Source organism: Adiantum capillus-veneris, chromosome 13 (assembly GCF_014529385.1).
Source record: "Adiantum capillus-veneris isolate H3 chromosome 13, ASM1452938v2, whole genome shotgun sequence".
Taxonomy (NCBI): domain Eukaryota; kingdom Viridiplantae; phylum Streptophyta; class Polypodiopsida; order Polypodiales; family Pteridaceae; genus Adiantum; species Adiantum capillus-veneris.
Window position 1 is genome coordinate 30,621,280 of NC_140943.1, and position 14,645 is coordinate 30,635,924.

At 39.5% G+C, this 14,645-nt stretch overlaps 1 protein-coding gene across 1 annotated transcript; it reads right to left on the bottom strand.

Annotated features, from left to right (window-relative positions):
* Nucleotides 1-236: 236 nt before the first annotated feature.
* On the bottom strand, nucleotides 237-2,425 carry LOC147443757 (sucrose transport protein SUT4-like). The gene is made up of 5 exons (XM_086527722.1): nucleotides 1,388-2,425; nucleotides 1,097-1,312; nucleotides 942-1,005; nucleotides 789-832; nucleotides 237-705 (listed from the first exon to the last, which is right to left on the bottom strand). The coding sequence occupies exons 1-5, from the start codon at nucleotides 1,490-1,492 to the stop codon at nucleotides 529-531; spliced, it is 606 nt and encodes a 201-aa protein (XP_086383848.1). The 5' UTR covers nucleotides 1,493-2,425; the 3' UTR covers nucleotides 237-528.
* Between the last annotated feature and the right edge of the window lie 12,220 nt (nucleotides 2,426-14,645).

Sequence of the window (14,645 nt, forward strand, 5' to 3'; positions counted from 1 at the left end):
AGGGTCCAATATGCCACTCCATGGCCTTTGGCAAAGCTACCATGATGGAAACCTCATAAACAAATACACGCCTATCAGCAGCTTCTTTTTCATTATTCTGCCAGGGAGATGCTCTAATGGCCACTCATTACAATACTTGATCACACAATGCAAGTGAAAAACCCTCTACACAACCGAGGTTATGAAGATGCATAAATCATGGGGCTTACTCGATATATCCCTAAGAACTTTCATGCTGCATTGAAAAGCGACTTCATTTAAGTAATTCTAGTGTGCTAGTTCATTGTTCACAATATCCGACAATCAATTCCAATGGGAAAATTTGCCAGTACAGTAAATGGTGTTTTTACTCACCAACCAGTACCTCGCATGACATTTGTACATGCATTTGACAACCCTCAATACACAGATTTCACCTCTACTAAGCTGACAGCCTTAGGTACGTGGCTGCTTAAAGGCTTTATCCTTAAGCAGCTCAAAGAATTCAACAAATCAACAGAATACAGAAGGTGATAGGACCACAGATTATCAACCAAAGCCATGTCCAACGCCTGCTGCTCTATAGCCACCTTTTGCAAGTTGCGGAAGCTTAACCCATGCAACCACCCCTGCAGTAAATGCGAATAGTGCAGCAAAGCCAAAAGCAGGCTCATTGCCACCTCCAAAAAGACCATCCCACGGACCAGCCCCCAACGCCACAATCATCTGCAAACATAATCAATGAGCACAACTCCCAACAGGTTCTACCAAAAAAACTATGCATATCAATTGTAAGGCCTGACACTGACCTGAGGTACAACAACCGCCAGATTTAAGACGCCCATGGCCAAACCTAACAAAAAATGAGTAATGGGTCATTTTCCTGACAACAATTCTACCTTCAGTATTCACGTGAGCCCAGTTTGCAAGTTACTCCTAACCAGGCTGCATGTATTACATACCTTGTCCACCTCCAGATTCCGATGCCAATTCTGCAGTGATGGAGTATGGCACACTATATGTAACCTGTAGGACAAAACCTTATCAACACATCTTTTGAGGTGAAAATTTGTCACATTTAAAAGAAAAAGAAAAGAAGTTTCTGTGAGAGCTATACCGCTAATGGTAAACCTAGTACCGCAAAAACCGCAATAGCTGCAGATTTGGCCCAATTTTCATACATGTGCTGTCCTCGGCGAGCCGCTAATGCACTGATGATGGCAGTGCTACCCATACCTATAAAGATCATGAAATTGCTTATTGCCCAGACAAGCTTTGGTCCAAAGTGCTTGCATAATGGATCGATTAAAAACGATCCAGCTGCCAGGACAATCTGCATTGCAACATCCGAGGTGTCAGAAAATATATAATGAGAGCGAACTGCTGTCTAAGATCACAGCTTGCTTACAGAATTCAAAAGTAATCCAATCGCTCCTCTCTGAACACCTTGTTGATAAGCATTAGCTTCCTCAGTATCACCTAGAGGATCGCCTTGAAAAACCTCTCGACCCATCCAATCGGTATCAAATAGAAAGAAAGGAAACCAAGAGAGCTGTAAAACACCCCATGAGCAGAAGTATGCAGCTAATGTAAGTTTAACATAAATTACATGTTTGCAAGAAGGTGAAAATGAGATCTAATTGCTTAGCTTTCAAAGTAGACAGATCATTAGTGTCCTACAAACTTGGTATACATGAAACAGTCACAGGTTTTGAAAAAGCGAGCCTTAGCAACATACAGAATGTGTCAAACGACTCAGGTAGGTGTATGCATGTGCATGTGCATGTGCCTGTGGGAATTAGTGTCTCGTGTGTGTGTGTGTGTGGATGAATTAGTGTCACCGGTAAGTATAAGTATGCATGGGAGTGTGCAGGCGCTTAGTTCTGTCTCACTTTTTTATCTTTTTTACTTTTTAACTTTTTTGGGCTAGAGCTGGCAAGCCTCCAGCCACCAGCAGGCCAGCGGGGGCAGGAAACAAGTTTCCAACTCATGCGAGTAAAAAATGGCATTTATTCCATGTCTCCTTGTTAATCACGCCATCCGGGGGTTGACGCTGATTCCCCGTACCCTTTTCGTTCCACTCACACCGGATCTGCTGTAACAAACTTGGACACTCCAAGTCAAGAATCAACCGCGACAGCACCAAATAACCACTTCAAAACAATTCACAGATCACAATAGATTTGCACTGGCCCGGCCGAGTTCCGTGCCTAGAGATATTGGCCCCAAAGACTGGCGCCCCTTTCGGTATTTCTTTTTGTATTAATCAATCATCGAAGTACAAGAGAGCGGTTAGGGTTTCACTCTCAGACTCTGCGTCCAGATGCTCTGAGAAGTGAGGCCCTCACCACTAATTTAAAGGTTACAAGGGATGCCCAAAAACAGAGCCCCAAAAGCTCTTAAAATCAAAAGCATCAATTCTCTCTCTCTTAGAGAGTCTTTTCTCTTTTTTTTTTTTTTTAAAAAGCAAAAGCAAAAAAATTCGCATCGCTCATCATTTTCCAAAATAAAAAATTAAAAAAATATATATATAATATATATATATATTTTATAATAATAATCCGTCTCCGCGATTTCCGGAATTTAGGGTTTTTTGGCAAAAATTAGGGTTTGCAGGAATTTTAGGGTTTCTGGCAGAAATTAGGGTTTCTGCTGTCCGCCACGTCATCACTTTGTGACATCTGCCCTGGTACTTCGATTCTCGACCCAGTAGAAAAAGGCCCCCATCCAGCAGATGTCCCATGCCCAAGGGGGGCGTCGGCTTAGCACTTGGGAAAACTATATGAGAATTTAGGAATGATTAAATCCCCTCCTCTTCCTAAAATCCAAGAAAAATAATGTGTAAGCTCAACAACTCTGCATGGCTCTCTCCTTCCTTCAAATGGTTGTCTCTTATGCTGGAAAGCCATCTTTTCCTTTGTCAAATCTAAGTCATCAGAAAGTCTAAAAAGTCAAGACACTCACACTTGAACCACTCCAATCTCCATCATCCACCAACCTTCAAAATGGGTGCAAACAGACATGGAACAGACAATAACTGCAACTAAACTTCAAATGATATCGGAACTAAAGAAGGAGATGAACTCATAGCTGGTGGTGTTCCTGTCCACATGGTTCATGTGGTGGCTACCTTTCAGAAGCTGTTCTCTTCATTAGTGATCATACTCCCTGCACATACAGATTTCATACCCCTAAACCTAGGGCTACATTCCTTTCATGATACCCCTTCCCCACCTTTGTTTACAAACACCATCCTCGTCTAACAGCTGAGGGATTTTCTCTAGTAGCAGTTTCATTTTGTACCTATTGTCATTTTCCTAGATATCAAGAGGACACACCCATGTCCTCCTCCTCCATCCACTTCGCATCCAATGCAGGATAGTTCTTGAATTTAACCAAGAACCGCCTTATCACTTTACCCTTAATCTTTCTTTCTTTCTTTATTATGTGCCAATATCTGTTCTAGAACAAGGATCTCCTCGTTTACTTCCACTTCAGGTTGCTCATCAGGCTCCCCATCTTCGGGCACATCGCCTTTAAAAGGCTTCAAGAGACTCACATGAAAAGCATTGTGAATCCTCCAAGTGTCAGGCAGCTTCAGTCAGAAGGAGACATCATTTATCTTTTCAGAGATCTGGAAAGATCCGTAGTATCGCATACTAAGCTTTCCAAAAAGCCTCTCCTTTCCCTTTTTCTTTCTCAGGTGTGCCTTCTCAAAACGTAAGAGCACCCAATCGTTCCCTTCAATTTCAAATCGCGACGATGGCGATTTGCTGCCTTTTTCTATCTTTCTTGAGATTTCTGCAAAGCCTCGCGGACCTTGGCAAAATCCGTGTCCAAGTCACGCGTGTACTCATCGGCTTCAAAAATCTTATCTTTCATGCTTAGGAAGGGTGGCACCTTCGTAGCACCTTCAATAATCTCAAATGGCGCCTTCCTCGTCGAAGAGTGTATCGTGTTATTGTAGGCAAATTCCACCAAAGGTAAATACTTTTCCCATTGAGTCTTCTGATCCGAGATGTAAGACTTCAATAAATCTAGTACCACTGAATTAGCAATCTCTGGTTACCCGTCAGTCTGCGGGTGGAAAGATGACGAGGACTGCAACCACGTGCCAATGTTCTCCCAAATAGCCTTCCAAAACAAACTCGTGAATGTTGTCGGAAACAATCGTCTTGGGCATGCCATGTAATCCTGGGCCACAAACAATCTCGCTAAGTGATCCGGCTTGACTGTTTTCTTCACTGGAATGAAATGAGCTTGCTTGCTAAATCTGTCAATAATAATCCAGATACCATGGTGACCACTCTGTGCTCTTGGGAGATCAAAAATGAAATCCATTGCAATACTTTCCCAGGGGCAGGTGGGTATGGGTAAAGGCTGTAACAATCCCTGTGCTTTATGCATGTCAAACTTGACCTTCTTGCATACCAAGCAACTGCGCACAAACTCGTCCACATCCTTCTTGAGTCTCGGCCAATAGAATATCTCTCTACCCCTTTCAAGGTGGTAGCAATACCGTGGTGACCCATAAAAGATGGACAGTGGCATTTGGTCATAACCTTTTCCCTCAACGGCTGTGTAACGCACAACATGGTTTTCCTCATCAAGTAGCCATCCCTAATAAAATATCCCGCTACTATCTCCCCATTCCGTATTCGGGCGAAAATATCTGCAAAATTTGTATATGTGGCATACTGATCGACCAGAACCAACGGCTTCCGAGACAAAGCATCCACCACCAAATTCTTGTCCCTGCACATGGACAATTTGGAAGTAAAACTGTGACAAGATGTTCGCCCACCGCATCTGCTTTTCCGATAGCTGCTTCTGTGACAAGAAGTAATATAAACTATGACGGTCTGTGAAGACAGTAAAATCCGCTCCAAGTAGGTAATATCGCCACTGAGTAAGAGCATGGATAACCGCCAAAAGCTCTTTCTCATAAATCTGTGCTGTCAATTCGGCCTTGAGAACAATCAGCTCTCGTAGGCAATGACATGGCCTTCTTGCATTGAGACCGCACCCAGACTCCGACCACAAGCATCACAATATACTTCAAATGACTTCTGCAAGTCCGGCAAAGTCAAAACTGGTCCTGTAGTCAATTTCTCTTTCAATGTCTGAAAGGCAGTCACCTCTATGGGTCCCCATGAGAAAGGGACTCCTTTCTGTGTCAAGATATGCAAAGGGGAAGCAGCCTTTGCAAACTTTCTAATGAACCACCTGTAGTACGAACACAAGCCCAAGAAGCTTCTAACTTCATGGACATTCTTCAAATCGGGCAAATCACAGATAGTCTCTATCTTGGCCGAGTCCATCCGCACTCCTGCTGCTGAGACAATGTGTCCCAGAAAGTGTATGTCTAGTAGGAAAAATTCACTTTTCTTCGCATTAATCACCAACTTGTGATCTCGTAATGCCTGAAAGACCTGAAGCAGATGTTCTCTATGTTCTACCTCATCTTGGAGAAAACAATGATGTCGTCAAAGAAAGTGCCAACAAATAGTCTGTACTCTCAAAAAATCCTGTCCATCATCCGGTTAAATGTCGTAGGAGTATCGGTTAGGCAAAAGGCATCACCAAAAAGCTCCAAATTACCTATTTGGAAGTAACCAGACTAGCCATCACATACCATGTAATTTTCTTTACCTGCTACCTCATTCAGAATCTCATCTTGCATTTGGAGGGGAAAGTGATCCCTTTTTGTTGCCTCGTTGAGTGGTCGATAGTCGATACATACCCTCCACTTGCCATTCTTTTTTGGAGTGACCACAACTGGAGAGACCCATTTCAAATTCTCTACAGGGTAGATGAATCCTGTTGCTAGAAGCTTTCTCACCTCTTTGAGTAGTGCTTGCTCCTTGATGACTCCTAACCTTTGTAGTTTTTGTGCTTTAGGTTTGGCCTCTGGCTTTAGCTCAATCTTGTGTTGGATGGCATCCACTCCGTGTACATCTGTGTAATCTTTAGCAAAAATCCTAGGAAACTTTCTTAGCACAATTTTAAACTCTTCTTTGTCCTCCCATAAGAGTGTCTTGGACATCATACCATCTAACATTTCTTCCTCATGCACACCTTGCTCTTCTTGGGGGCTTACTTCCTCCAATACTTGACAAGTTGTCTCCTTGTTGTTTGGCCTAAATATTACCCCCATGACTTCAATGGATGACTCCTTCTCCGTAGTGCTACCGCTACTTTCTTCTTTTGAGGTGTCATCGGTCCAATGTCATCGGTCCAATCATCCCCGCTTTCACTTTGAGAGGATTCTTCATGGATCTCCTCTTGACGTTGCTCCTTCATGTCAAAGACAACCTTCTTGTGATTGTCATTCTTGCAAATTAATTTTTTATTTTCCCAATCTTGCAAAGCTTGCATTCTTATTAGCCATGGTCTACCTAGGATAAATGGATAGTCATTTCCCTTTGTAGACATAACATAGAAATCAACTGCCATCTTAACGCCAAAAGCTTCCACAAAAAAATTCTTACAAACTCCTAAGCACCTAGCCTTGCTATTATTTGCCATTTTCACTTTAATTTCAGGTGTCTCATGAATGTGCATGCCTACTCTTTGCATAAGGTCCTCTGTCATGATGCAAATTTGTGCACCTATCCACTAGACTTTTCCTGACTAGTTTTCCTTTGATATAGCAATCTAGCACCAATGTAATATCCTCATCCATTTGAGCTTGTGCAATATTTACCATAGGAACATTTTCTTTTATCCTTCTCCTAGTGCTTACTACCTTTGTTAACTCCCTCCTAACTTGTGGACACAATGCAAGAAATTGAGGCCATGATATGCTTGGACCCTTACCTCTCATGTCCTCCATAAGGTTGTAGGGAGCCATACCATGTCCAAGAGGGAAGTCTTGAAGGTTGATGCGACCTTGAGTCCTCTTGACTTCCTTGGTCTCCTTTGCTTCCTTTACTTGTCCATGGTCACTTTGTGACGTTACATCTTCTTTTTCCTTACCTTTCCCACGCCCATGTTTGATGCCATTTGCTTCAAAGTCACCCCCTTTGGCTTGTGTGACTTCTACAACATTCACAGTTGGGTCAGGCAAAGGTGGCATTCCCTCCACTCCTTGTGGTGGAGGTCGAGCAGCATTTGGTCTCTGCAAAAGAACGGATTGTTGTCTAGTGCATTTACCTGCATTCATCACTGGATAATTTAAGTTAGGCCTCTTTGGATCCCCACAGGACCAAGGACAATATACATCCCATGCCCAGATTCTCTGCAATTCCAACATTGCAAGACTCTCCTAGATAATGTCTCTCGCTCTTCTGGCTTCTTTGCTTGTCCCTTTGGACCTACAGTTTGTGCAAGGTGAATTGATAGGTTGCTTAAATATTCATTTAACTTCTCAATCACTTTAGCCGTTACCTCAGGAAGCTTCCTAGATGTTGATGCTTGTGACTTACCTTTGGGTCTAAGACCTTCTATTGGAACCTCTCCCCTTAGGCACTCGAGTTTCCTATACTTCTTGGAAGCTGTAGTTTCAAATGCATCATAGGCGGCAGGTGCACCCACCTCCACTTTTACCTTAAGATCAGGAAAGAGTCCGGCTATGAACCTCTCCTTTAAAAATTTTGCACCATCACCAGGGTTAGCAAAATTTCAATCCAGTGATCCCAAAGACGTAGAAAACTCTTGCTTGTACAAGTAGTAGTCATCCAAGTATTTTTTCTTATGAGAAACAATGTCTTGCCATAGTTTTTGAGTGTCATGGGAATCAAAGAAGTATTTCTTGAAACGATTCACAACTTCCGTGTAATTCCCCTTAACTTCCTCATCCTTAGGCAAAGAGTTAAACCAAGTGCTAGCATCTTTCCTAAGGACCACCTCAAACATTTCTACACATTCTTGACATCTCGAAATTTGCTAAAAATAATTTTGCATCCTCCCCAGGCTCTCCAAAGAATAAGGGGTAGCCACTCATTTGCCTAGTTGTATCCATGTTTCAAGAAAAAGAACCCAAAGCTAATTGCACTCCAAAAATTGGTTTTCCTTTTTTTTCCCCCTTGTCAAAATCACAATTCAAAGTAGAATGAAAATGTATACATCAAAGCTTAGATCGTAGTGAATCAATAGCAAAATGAACGGATTGACTGAGGCATTGATAACTGCTACTTGCCTAGGTCGAAACATGCGGCGGAAACACGTTGGAATTGTAACTTTGTACCAACTATTACATGCACATCTTGCTAGCCAAAGGAATGAATGTACGATACAAGTCCTCTTGATTCATTAACCTAGATAATACAAGATAAAAACATGCACGTCAAAGGAGACAGTGTAGTCTACAATGGGTAGTATGATAGAATTTGGTGATTGAAGAATATCCCTTAACAACTCTGCACCAAAGAGGAGTGCAATACGTTGTTGGAAGAAAAATTTCCTATCAATGTGCACATTTACCCGGATTGCATGCACCCAACGAAATGGATGAAAATGAAATACATGCGGATTTGGAGGTGGTGGGTTATCATGAAAAGACTAATAGACTTGGAGTCTTACCTTGACAATAAGAAAATTGTGCATCCTCCCTGGGGGCACCAAAATTGAGGCTGTCTGGGGTGGGCAACAAGAAGAGCAACCTCTAGACACCCTCCAAGGCTCTCATGCTGCTCGAAGGGGATGGGGCACAACACAACACAAACCAAAACAACAAACTCACAGCCAAAACCCAACTACACAATAGGCACCACCTAGTTTGAGAGAGAACTAGGATGCAAGAAAAGAGAATTGTAGAGAAAGCCCACAATTGAGCAAGAGATATACACTAACCCTTACATCAATGCAACACACTCACATATTAAAACACAAAAGAAAGAGAGAGCAAGAGAGATTCGCACAAGAAGGTACCTAGAGCTTGGGGGTTCAAGTGAAAACACTTAAGATTTGATTATAGCACTATGCACTAGCACATTGCCTTAGGGTTATGGGTAGTCCTCTCACCATCCACCCTATGGTAGCCAAAGCAACATCCAATTCAATTTTAATCACAAGCACAAGCAACAAGAAAACAACCTTCAATGAACAAGTTACCTTGTGGAACTGAGTGAGTTTGCCAAGCCAAATTGCAAGAGAATTGTGAGCCTTTGGAAAACAATTGCACGCAAGCTATCAATTTATTGATGTTGGAGTAGATACAACAATGATGGGACGAGTATTATTTACTCACACAAACTCAAACTAGCTCAAGCTTGTCTATGCACCAAGGTGATGGTGCATAGAGAGCTAGCTCTCTCTTCTTATAACTAAGATAGAGACTAAAGTGTGCTATGATCAATGTAGTGCAAAATTGTGTGGATATCATTTTACAAAGAGGAATGGGCTCTATTTATAGGTTTTTGGGAGACTTGATTAGGATTAGACCTAATCAATTTTATTGTCAATACAAAAGATTATGAAATATTTTTGATTTTCAAAATGGGAGTGGGCCTTCCTTATCCCTTGAGTCATATGGATGTGGGATCAAGGGGAAGAATTATTGAGATTGAAAGGAGAGAGAGGTGAGTAATTTGGAGGTGCCTACTAGAGGGTGCAATTTACAAGAAGGGTTAGTCATTAATGTTAGTAGTTTGTAGTTAGTAGGATGGGTTAAAATTACATGGCATATGCACTTAAGGTGCATTAAATGATTTATAAAATGATAAAAAGTAAGAAAAGGATGAGAATATACACAATTTGATGGAAACCACAAGATGGAAAGGGAAATTTCCACCTATCTCCTCCAGTGAATGAAGCAATTGTAGAACTCTGTCGGTGTAGTTTTTGGGACCGTAGAAAATTTGAATTTTCCATGATCAAACTCCTCATGTTGCAGAGATTAAGCTTGATTATTTGATAATTTTTTCTCTTTTTGTGAAAGCATGAAGAGGTTATGGTAATATAGTTTGATTCTAGAGAGAGAAATTGCACTATATGTGTGTAGATACGATAATTTTTGAGCTACGGAGTAAGGGAGAGATGGAAACGGTGAAGAAGATGAAAGAAGGCATGAAAGGTGCAGGTTTTGGTGATGGATGAGGAGGATGAGTGTGTGAATATGTGTGGAAAAGATAAAAAAGAACCTAGCTCTAATTGAGTGTGTGAGGTAGGCATATTGAGGTCCAAAAAATTCCAGAAACAATATGAATATTTTTTGAGAAAATTTGAGTGTATTCTTGAAATCACATCTCAACTTTTTCATTTTGGACTCTTCTTTAGAATCGGTTGAAAACTAATTTTTAAAAAATTAGCAAAAGCATGTGTTTCCTGCCCAAAAAAGTCATTGATTGGGTCCCTTCTTTGTTTTGATTCCCTTTAGCCTTCAAGAGAGTGACCCCTCATGCCTAGGAGAGTGAAAAAGGACTACTAAGATATTAATATCCTATGTGGAAAAGGATTTTCCACAAATATATGATATGTATGTGATGAAAAGAAACAAAGTAATGTATAAATAAATCAAGATACCCAGAGTATAATAAAAACAAAAAAATAAAAAGACACAAGTGACATGATAGAGTTAAATGAGAGGACCCTCCCTTGATGTTTTTTGTGGGGATAAAGAAAAAGTATCTGAAAATGTGAAATTTGAGTGATAATAAGTGATGGCGGGGATAAAAGTCATTCTTATGAAATAGTAAAATGTGAATATTTCTCACGTGGAGAAATTTATTTATTACATTGGATTATTTAGAAGAAGTATGATGAAGGGTAAGGTCACATGGCATGGATTTATGGTTTGATAAAACACACACCTAATTGTGAGTATTTACATAAATAATTAAAAAAATTATAAAAATAAGTAAAATTCGTGAAAAAATTATACATAGGCCCTTGGATAAAAATAGATTATATACACAAAGAGGCCATAATATAGATTCACTTCTTTTTTTTGCTCTCCTAGCTAATATTAAGCTAGAAAAGGATTTTAAATAATACGAGGAAAAAAATCCCTAACACACACACACACACACACACACACACACACACACACACACACACACACACACACACACACACACACACACACACACACACACACACACACACACACACACACACACACACACGCCAACGTACAATGTAAGAGCAAGATTAGCCATCATGCTAAGGTGTTTTTGTTGGGTGAAGTGGCTTACTATGGCAATTACAGAGAGCCAAAAAATGACTATTACTATGATTGATGAAATGAGATAAGGGTGGATTCAAGATCATTACCTGTGGCTAAGGGATTACTTCTTAACCAATTATTTAGCTTAAACTAGAAAGGGATCTGCCATATTATCTAGACACATTGGTTCTTCTCATTTGTACTTTTGGGTTTTTAAAGCTTTGATAATATACTGGTCATAAATTCATACATCAAAATAGAAAAATATTGAAAGATGGTTAGTTTATAGTGGAAGTCTTGGCTAAGTTCTTATGGCCCAATCATTATATCAAGACTTGGAGTATGCTAGAGCTTGGTTCTGGCCTTAGAACACTAAATGAGGTTTTTGGGTACTGGACTGTAGGATGAGTAATGTTTTGTTTTATTGACACTTCTTATTTCTTATTAGTTGGATCAAACCTTGGGTTCTCTTTGATTGGTGGGTTACACTTGTTTGGATTTGGGCTCTAGTAGTGGTTGGTTTCATTTTTATTTAAAATGAACCAAGCTTGGTTTACTGCTTTTTTGAAAGATTAACAATGGTTTAGTTAATAAAATTGATTACATCCGACACATGACATTAGTTGGGTTACCCGGATTTCTAGCATGCTATGGTTTGGCTGAACCGATTGTACCTCAAGATGATGAGGTTGTAGGGTAAACTTGCCAAATTTTCCTCCTCACCTAACCTCTTAATGCTTGATTCAATTTGTTAATTGATTACACTAATCTTTGATTACACTTTAAAGTTACCTTGATATATTACTGTAGGAATGGTATGGGTTCTCAACTATTTTTGAGGTGCCTTTTGGTTAAATCAAGGTTTAAATTGCTGGGCCCTTATGTTATGTAACTGGTGGGTTGGGTGTTATATCTAACAAAGAACTACTGATCTGGCTTGCTTCATAAGGGTGGTTTCTGGTTTTTTTTTATTTATAAACTGGATTAGGTTGAAGTGATGCTCTTCTATCTAGACTACTATCCTAGGAAAAATTTGTTTCTTCCTAATTCACTTAGCTTGACTGACCTGAATGGCTCACCAGATAAGGGCCAACTTTCTCTTTGGCTGATGCTTTAGCTCTTACTTGGAGTCTAAGGGTAATTCTTTATAGATGCTTAGAGTGGTGCTAGTGGCTGTATAGGTTTTAGTATTTGCTCTGTACCTTGTAGGAATTACTTCCCCTATCTGTTGACTGTCCACAATCAACTTGGGGCATTACTAATTAAGTATTACTTGGGGTGTATTGTAGTTTTACTGAAACTTCACTGAGGATTTCACTAATGGTGTATCAATTTTGACTGAAACTCTACCATTTTTCTTCTTGCTAGGTTTCCATGAGATCTTTCTTATAGATAGCTTTGCGTGTGGCTCTTAGTTTCACTAATGAGTACTAGTGTTTTATGGATTTGAATATGCTCTGTTGCTACTAGTTTATTTTGTGCAAAGGTAGTTTCTACTATAACAACAAGTATAGATGATATGTCTCTGGTCTGTTGGCAGGTAGAATACTACCAGACTCAATTGCTTTTTACTGTCTTTTGCTCATTTATCTCCCCTAGTTGATGGTTTCCTTGGGGCATTTGACTAGCTGCTTGCTCTGGCATTGAGTAGATTACACTGCTCTTGCTTTTTGTAAGGATGGCTCGTTTCACTCCTTATAGTCGGTTTTTCACTTATACTCCTACTAGTTTTTGGCTTGGATTAGCAAACACTAATTGCTTTATTTTTGGACAAGGAAAACTTTCTAAACTCTATTATTGCAAGGATGATTTGTTACCACATACTAACTTTGATCCTGTGTTCTTGCTCTTACTAAACTTTTATTCCTTGACATGTTTTCTTGGTTCTAATCCCTCTTTAGCTGACTGCTTTCTAACTATGGTTTCTACTAAGGTATTGTTGTTGGTTGAGTCTTGACGAACATAATACTGTTGCTCCTTTTTGGGCATGCTGTATTTTACTAGCATGATGGCTAGTTTTGAACCCTCTGTAGACTATTGGATCTTCTAATAGAATGGATACTATCTTGCTGTACTCGTTATGATAACCAATCTCCAGCTTCAGTTTGTTGGCTGCTCTGATGATAGGCTATACGCTACTTTTGTAAAACAATAATTCAAGAAAGCTTAAAAAAAGGCTACTTGGAATTTGCTGGCACTAGCTGGATACAATATTTTCCCTTATTTGGTTGAATTTAGGGTTGGTACTTTTTTTGCTTGCTTCATGTATAAGGTTCCTAAATCAAGCTGATGGTGGCTCTTGACACACAATATATTTTTCCTCTTTTGATGGCTTGCAATTATTTTTCTAGCATGACAGTTTTGATCAAGCATGCTGAGCCTTGGAGGAAATCCATTCTGTTTTAAAAAAATTTATATATGTGCTTTTTGATGGTCCTTGACAACCGAGCAGCTGGCTGGATTTTCATTAGCTGACCCTGATTTGTTTTGGTTTCTACTTCTTGCTACTGGGTTTCAATACTACAGGTTATCGACTTTGGAATACTCTCTCTTATTGAATAGGTTTTGGATCCACTATTTGAAGGGCTTGACTTTTATCCATACAAAATGATTGTAGTTACTATACATAGCTTCTCTAATCCCTTTGAAGTTATACTTACAGGTTTTGGTTTAACTTAGGAATGGTTCGATAGGTTGGAACTCTTTGATACAGTAAATGGTTACTTTAAAAAGTTAGATCATTTGGGTGCTAGTCTGAGAATAAAGTATTTTTCCCATTATTTGTAGGGCTCTACTTTGGTGCATACATTATAATGTAGTTACAAAAAAAAGCATTGCATATAAGTATTGGTCCATACATTATGTTGTAGTTAAAAAACAAAGTATTGCATACAATTTTTTGGTCAACTTATGGATGGTCGACTTTTTTTTAAAAACAGTAAATGGTTACTATAAAGAGCTTTAAGAACATCTGCTACAATTTTGGAAGGATTACAAAAAAGGTGGAAAATACTTGAGATTTGATAATTACTTTAATATTTAGGACAATAGCTAGTCTAATAATTTTTAAGTTTGACATGGATAACAACTAATAGGTCCTTCAAAGCAGTTTGCCGGCGACTGCTCTTTTTTACTTCAAGGTTTAAACCTTTGTTCTGGCTAAATACCACGTTTATATTAGGAGTTTGGCCTTGGTGGGCTAAACAACAAGGAACAAAGATTTTTTTTAAAAACTAAGAGGAAGTGTAGCTAGTGTATTCTTCCCATTTGGCATACGGCGTAGGGTGGTAGGATTCCTTGAACCCTAATGAGCATACACTATTCAAAGTTTGTTCTAAATAAATAATAACAAGTTTGATATTCTTAAAAATATTAATGGAATTTTATGTTACTGTATGGATTCATATAGCAAATGGAAGTGGAGGTTGACTAATTTGGCAAAGGAAAAACCTCAAAAGATTGATAAACTTTTAATAGGGATGAGACACTTGGGTCAGAAGGGGTAGTGGTCTTCTGATCAGAATTATATGTATGCTATTATGATAAAAATTTGAGAAAT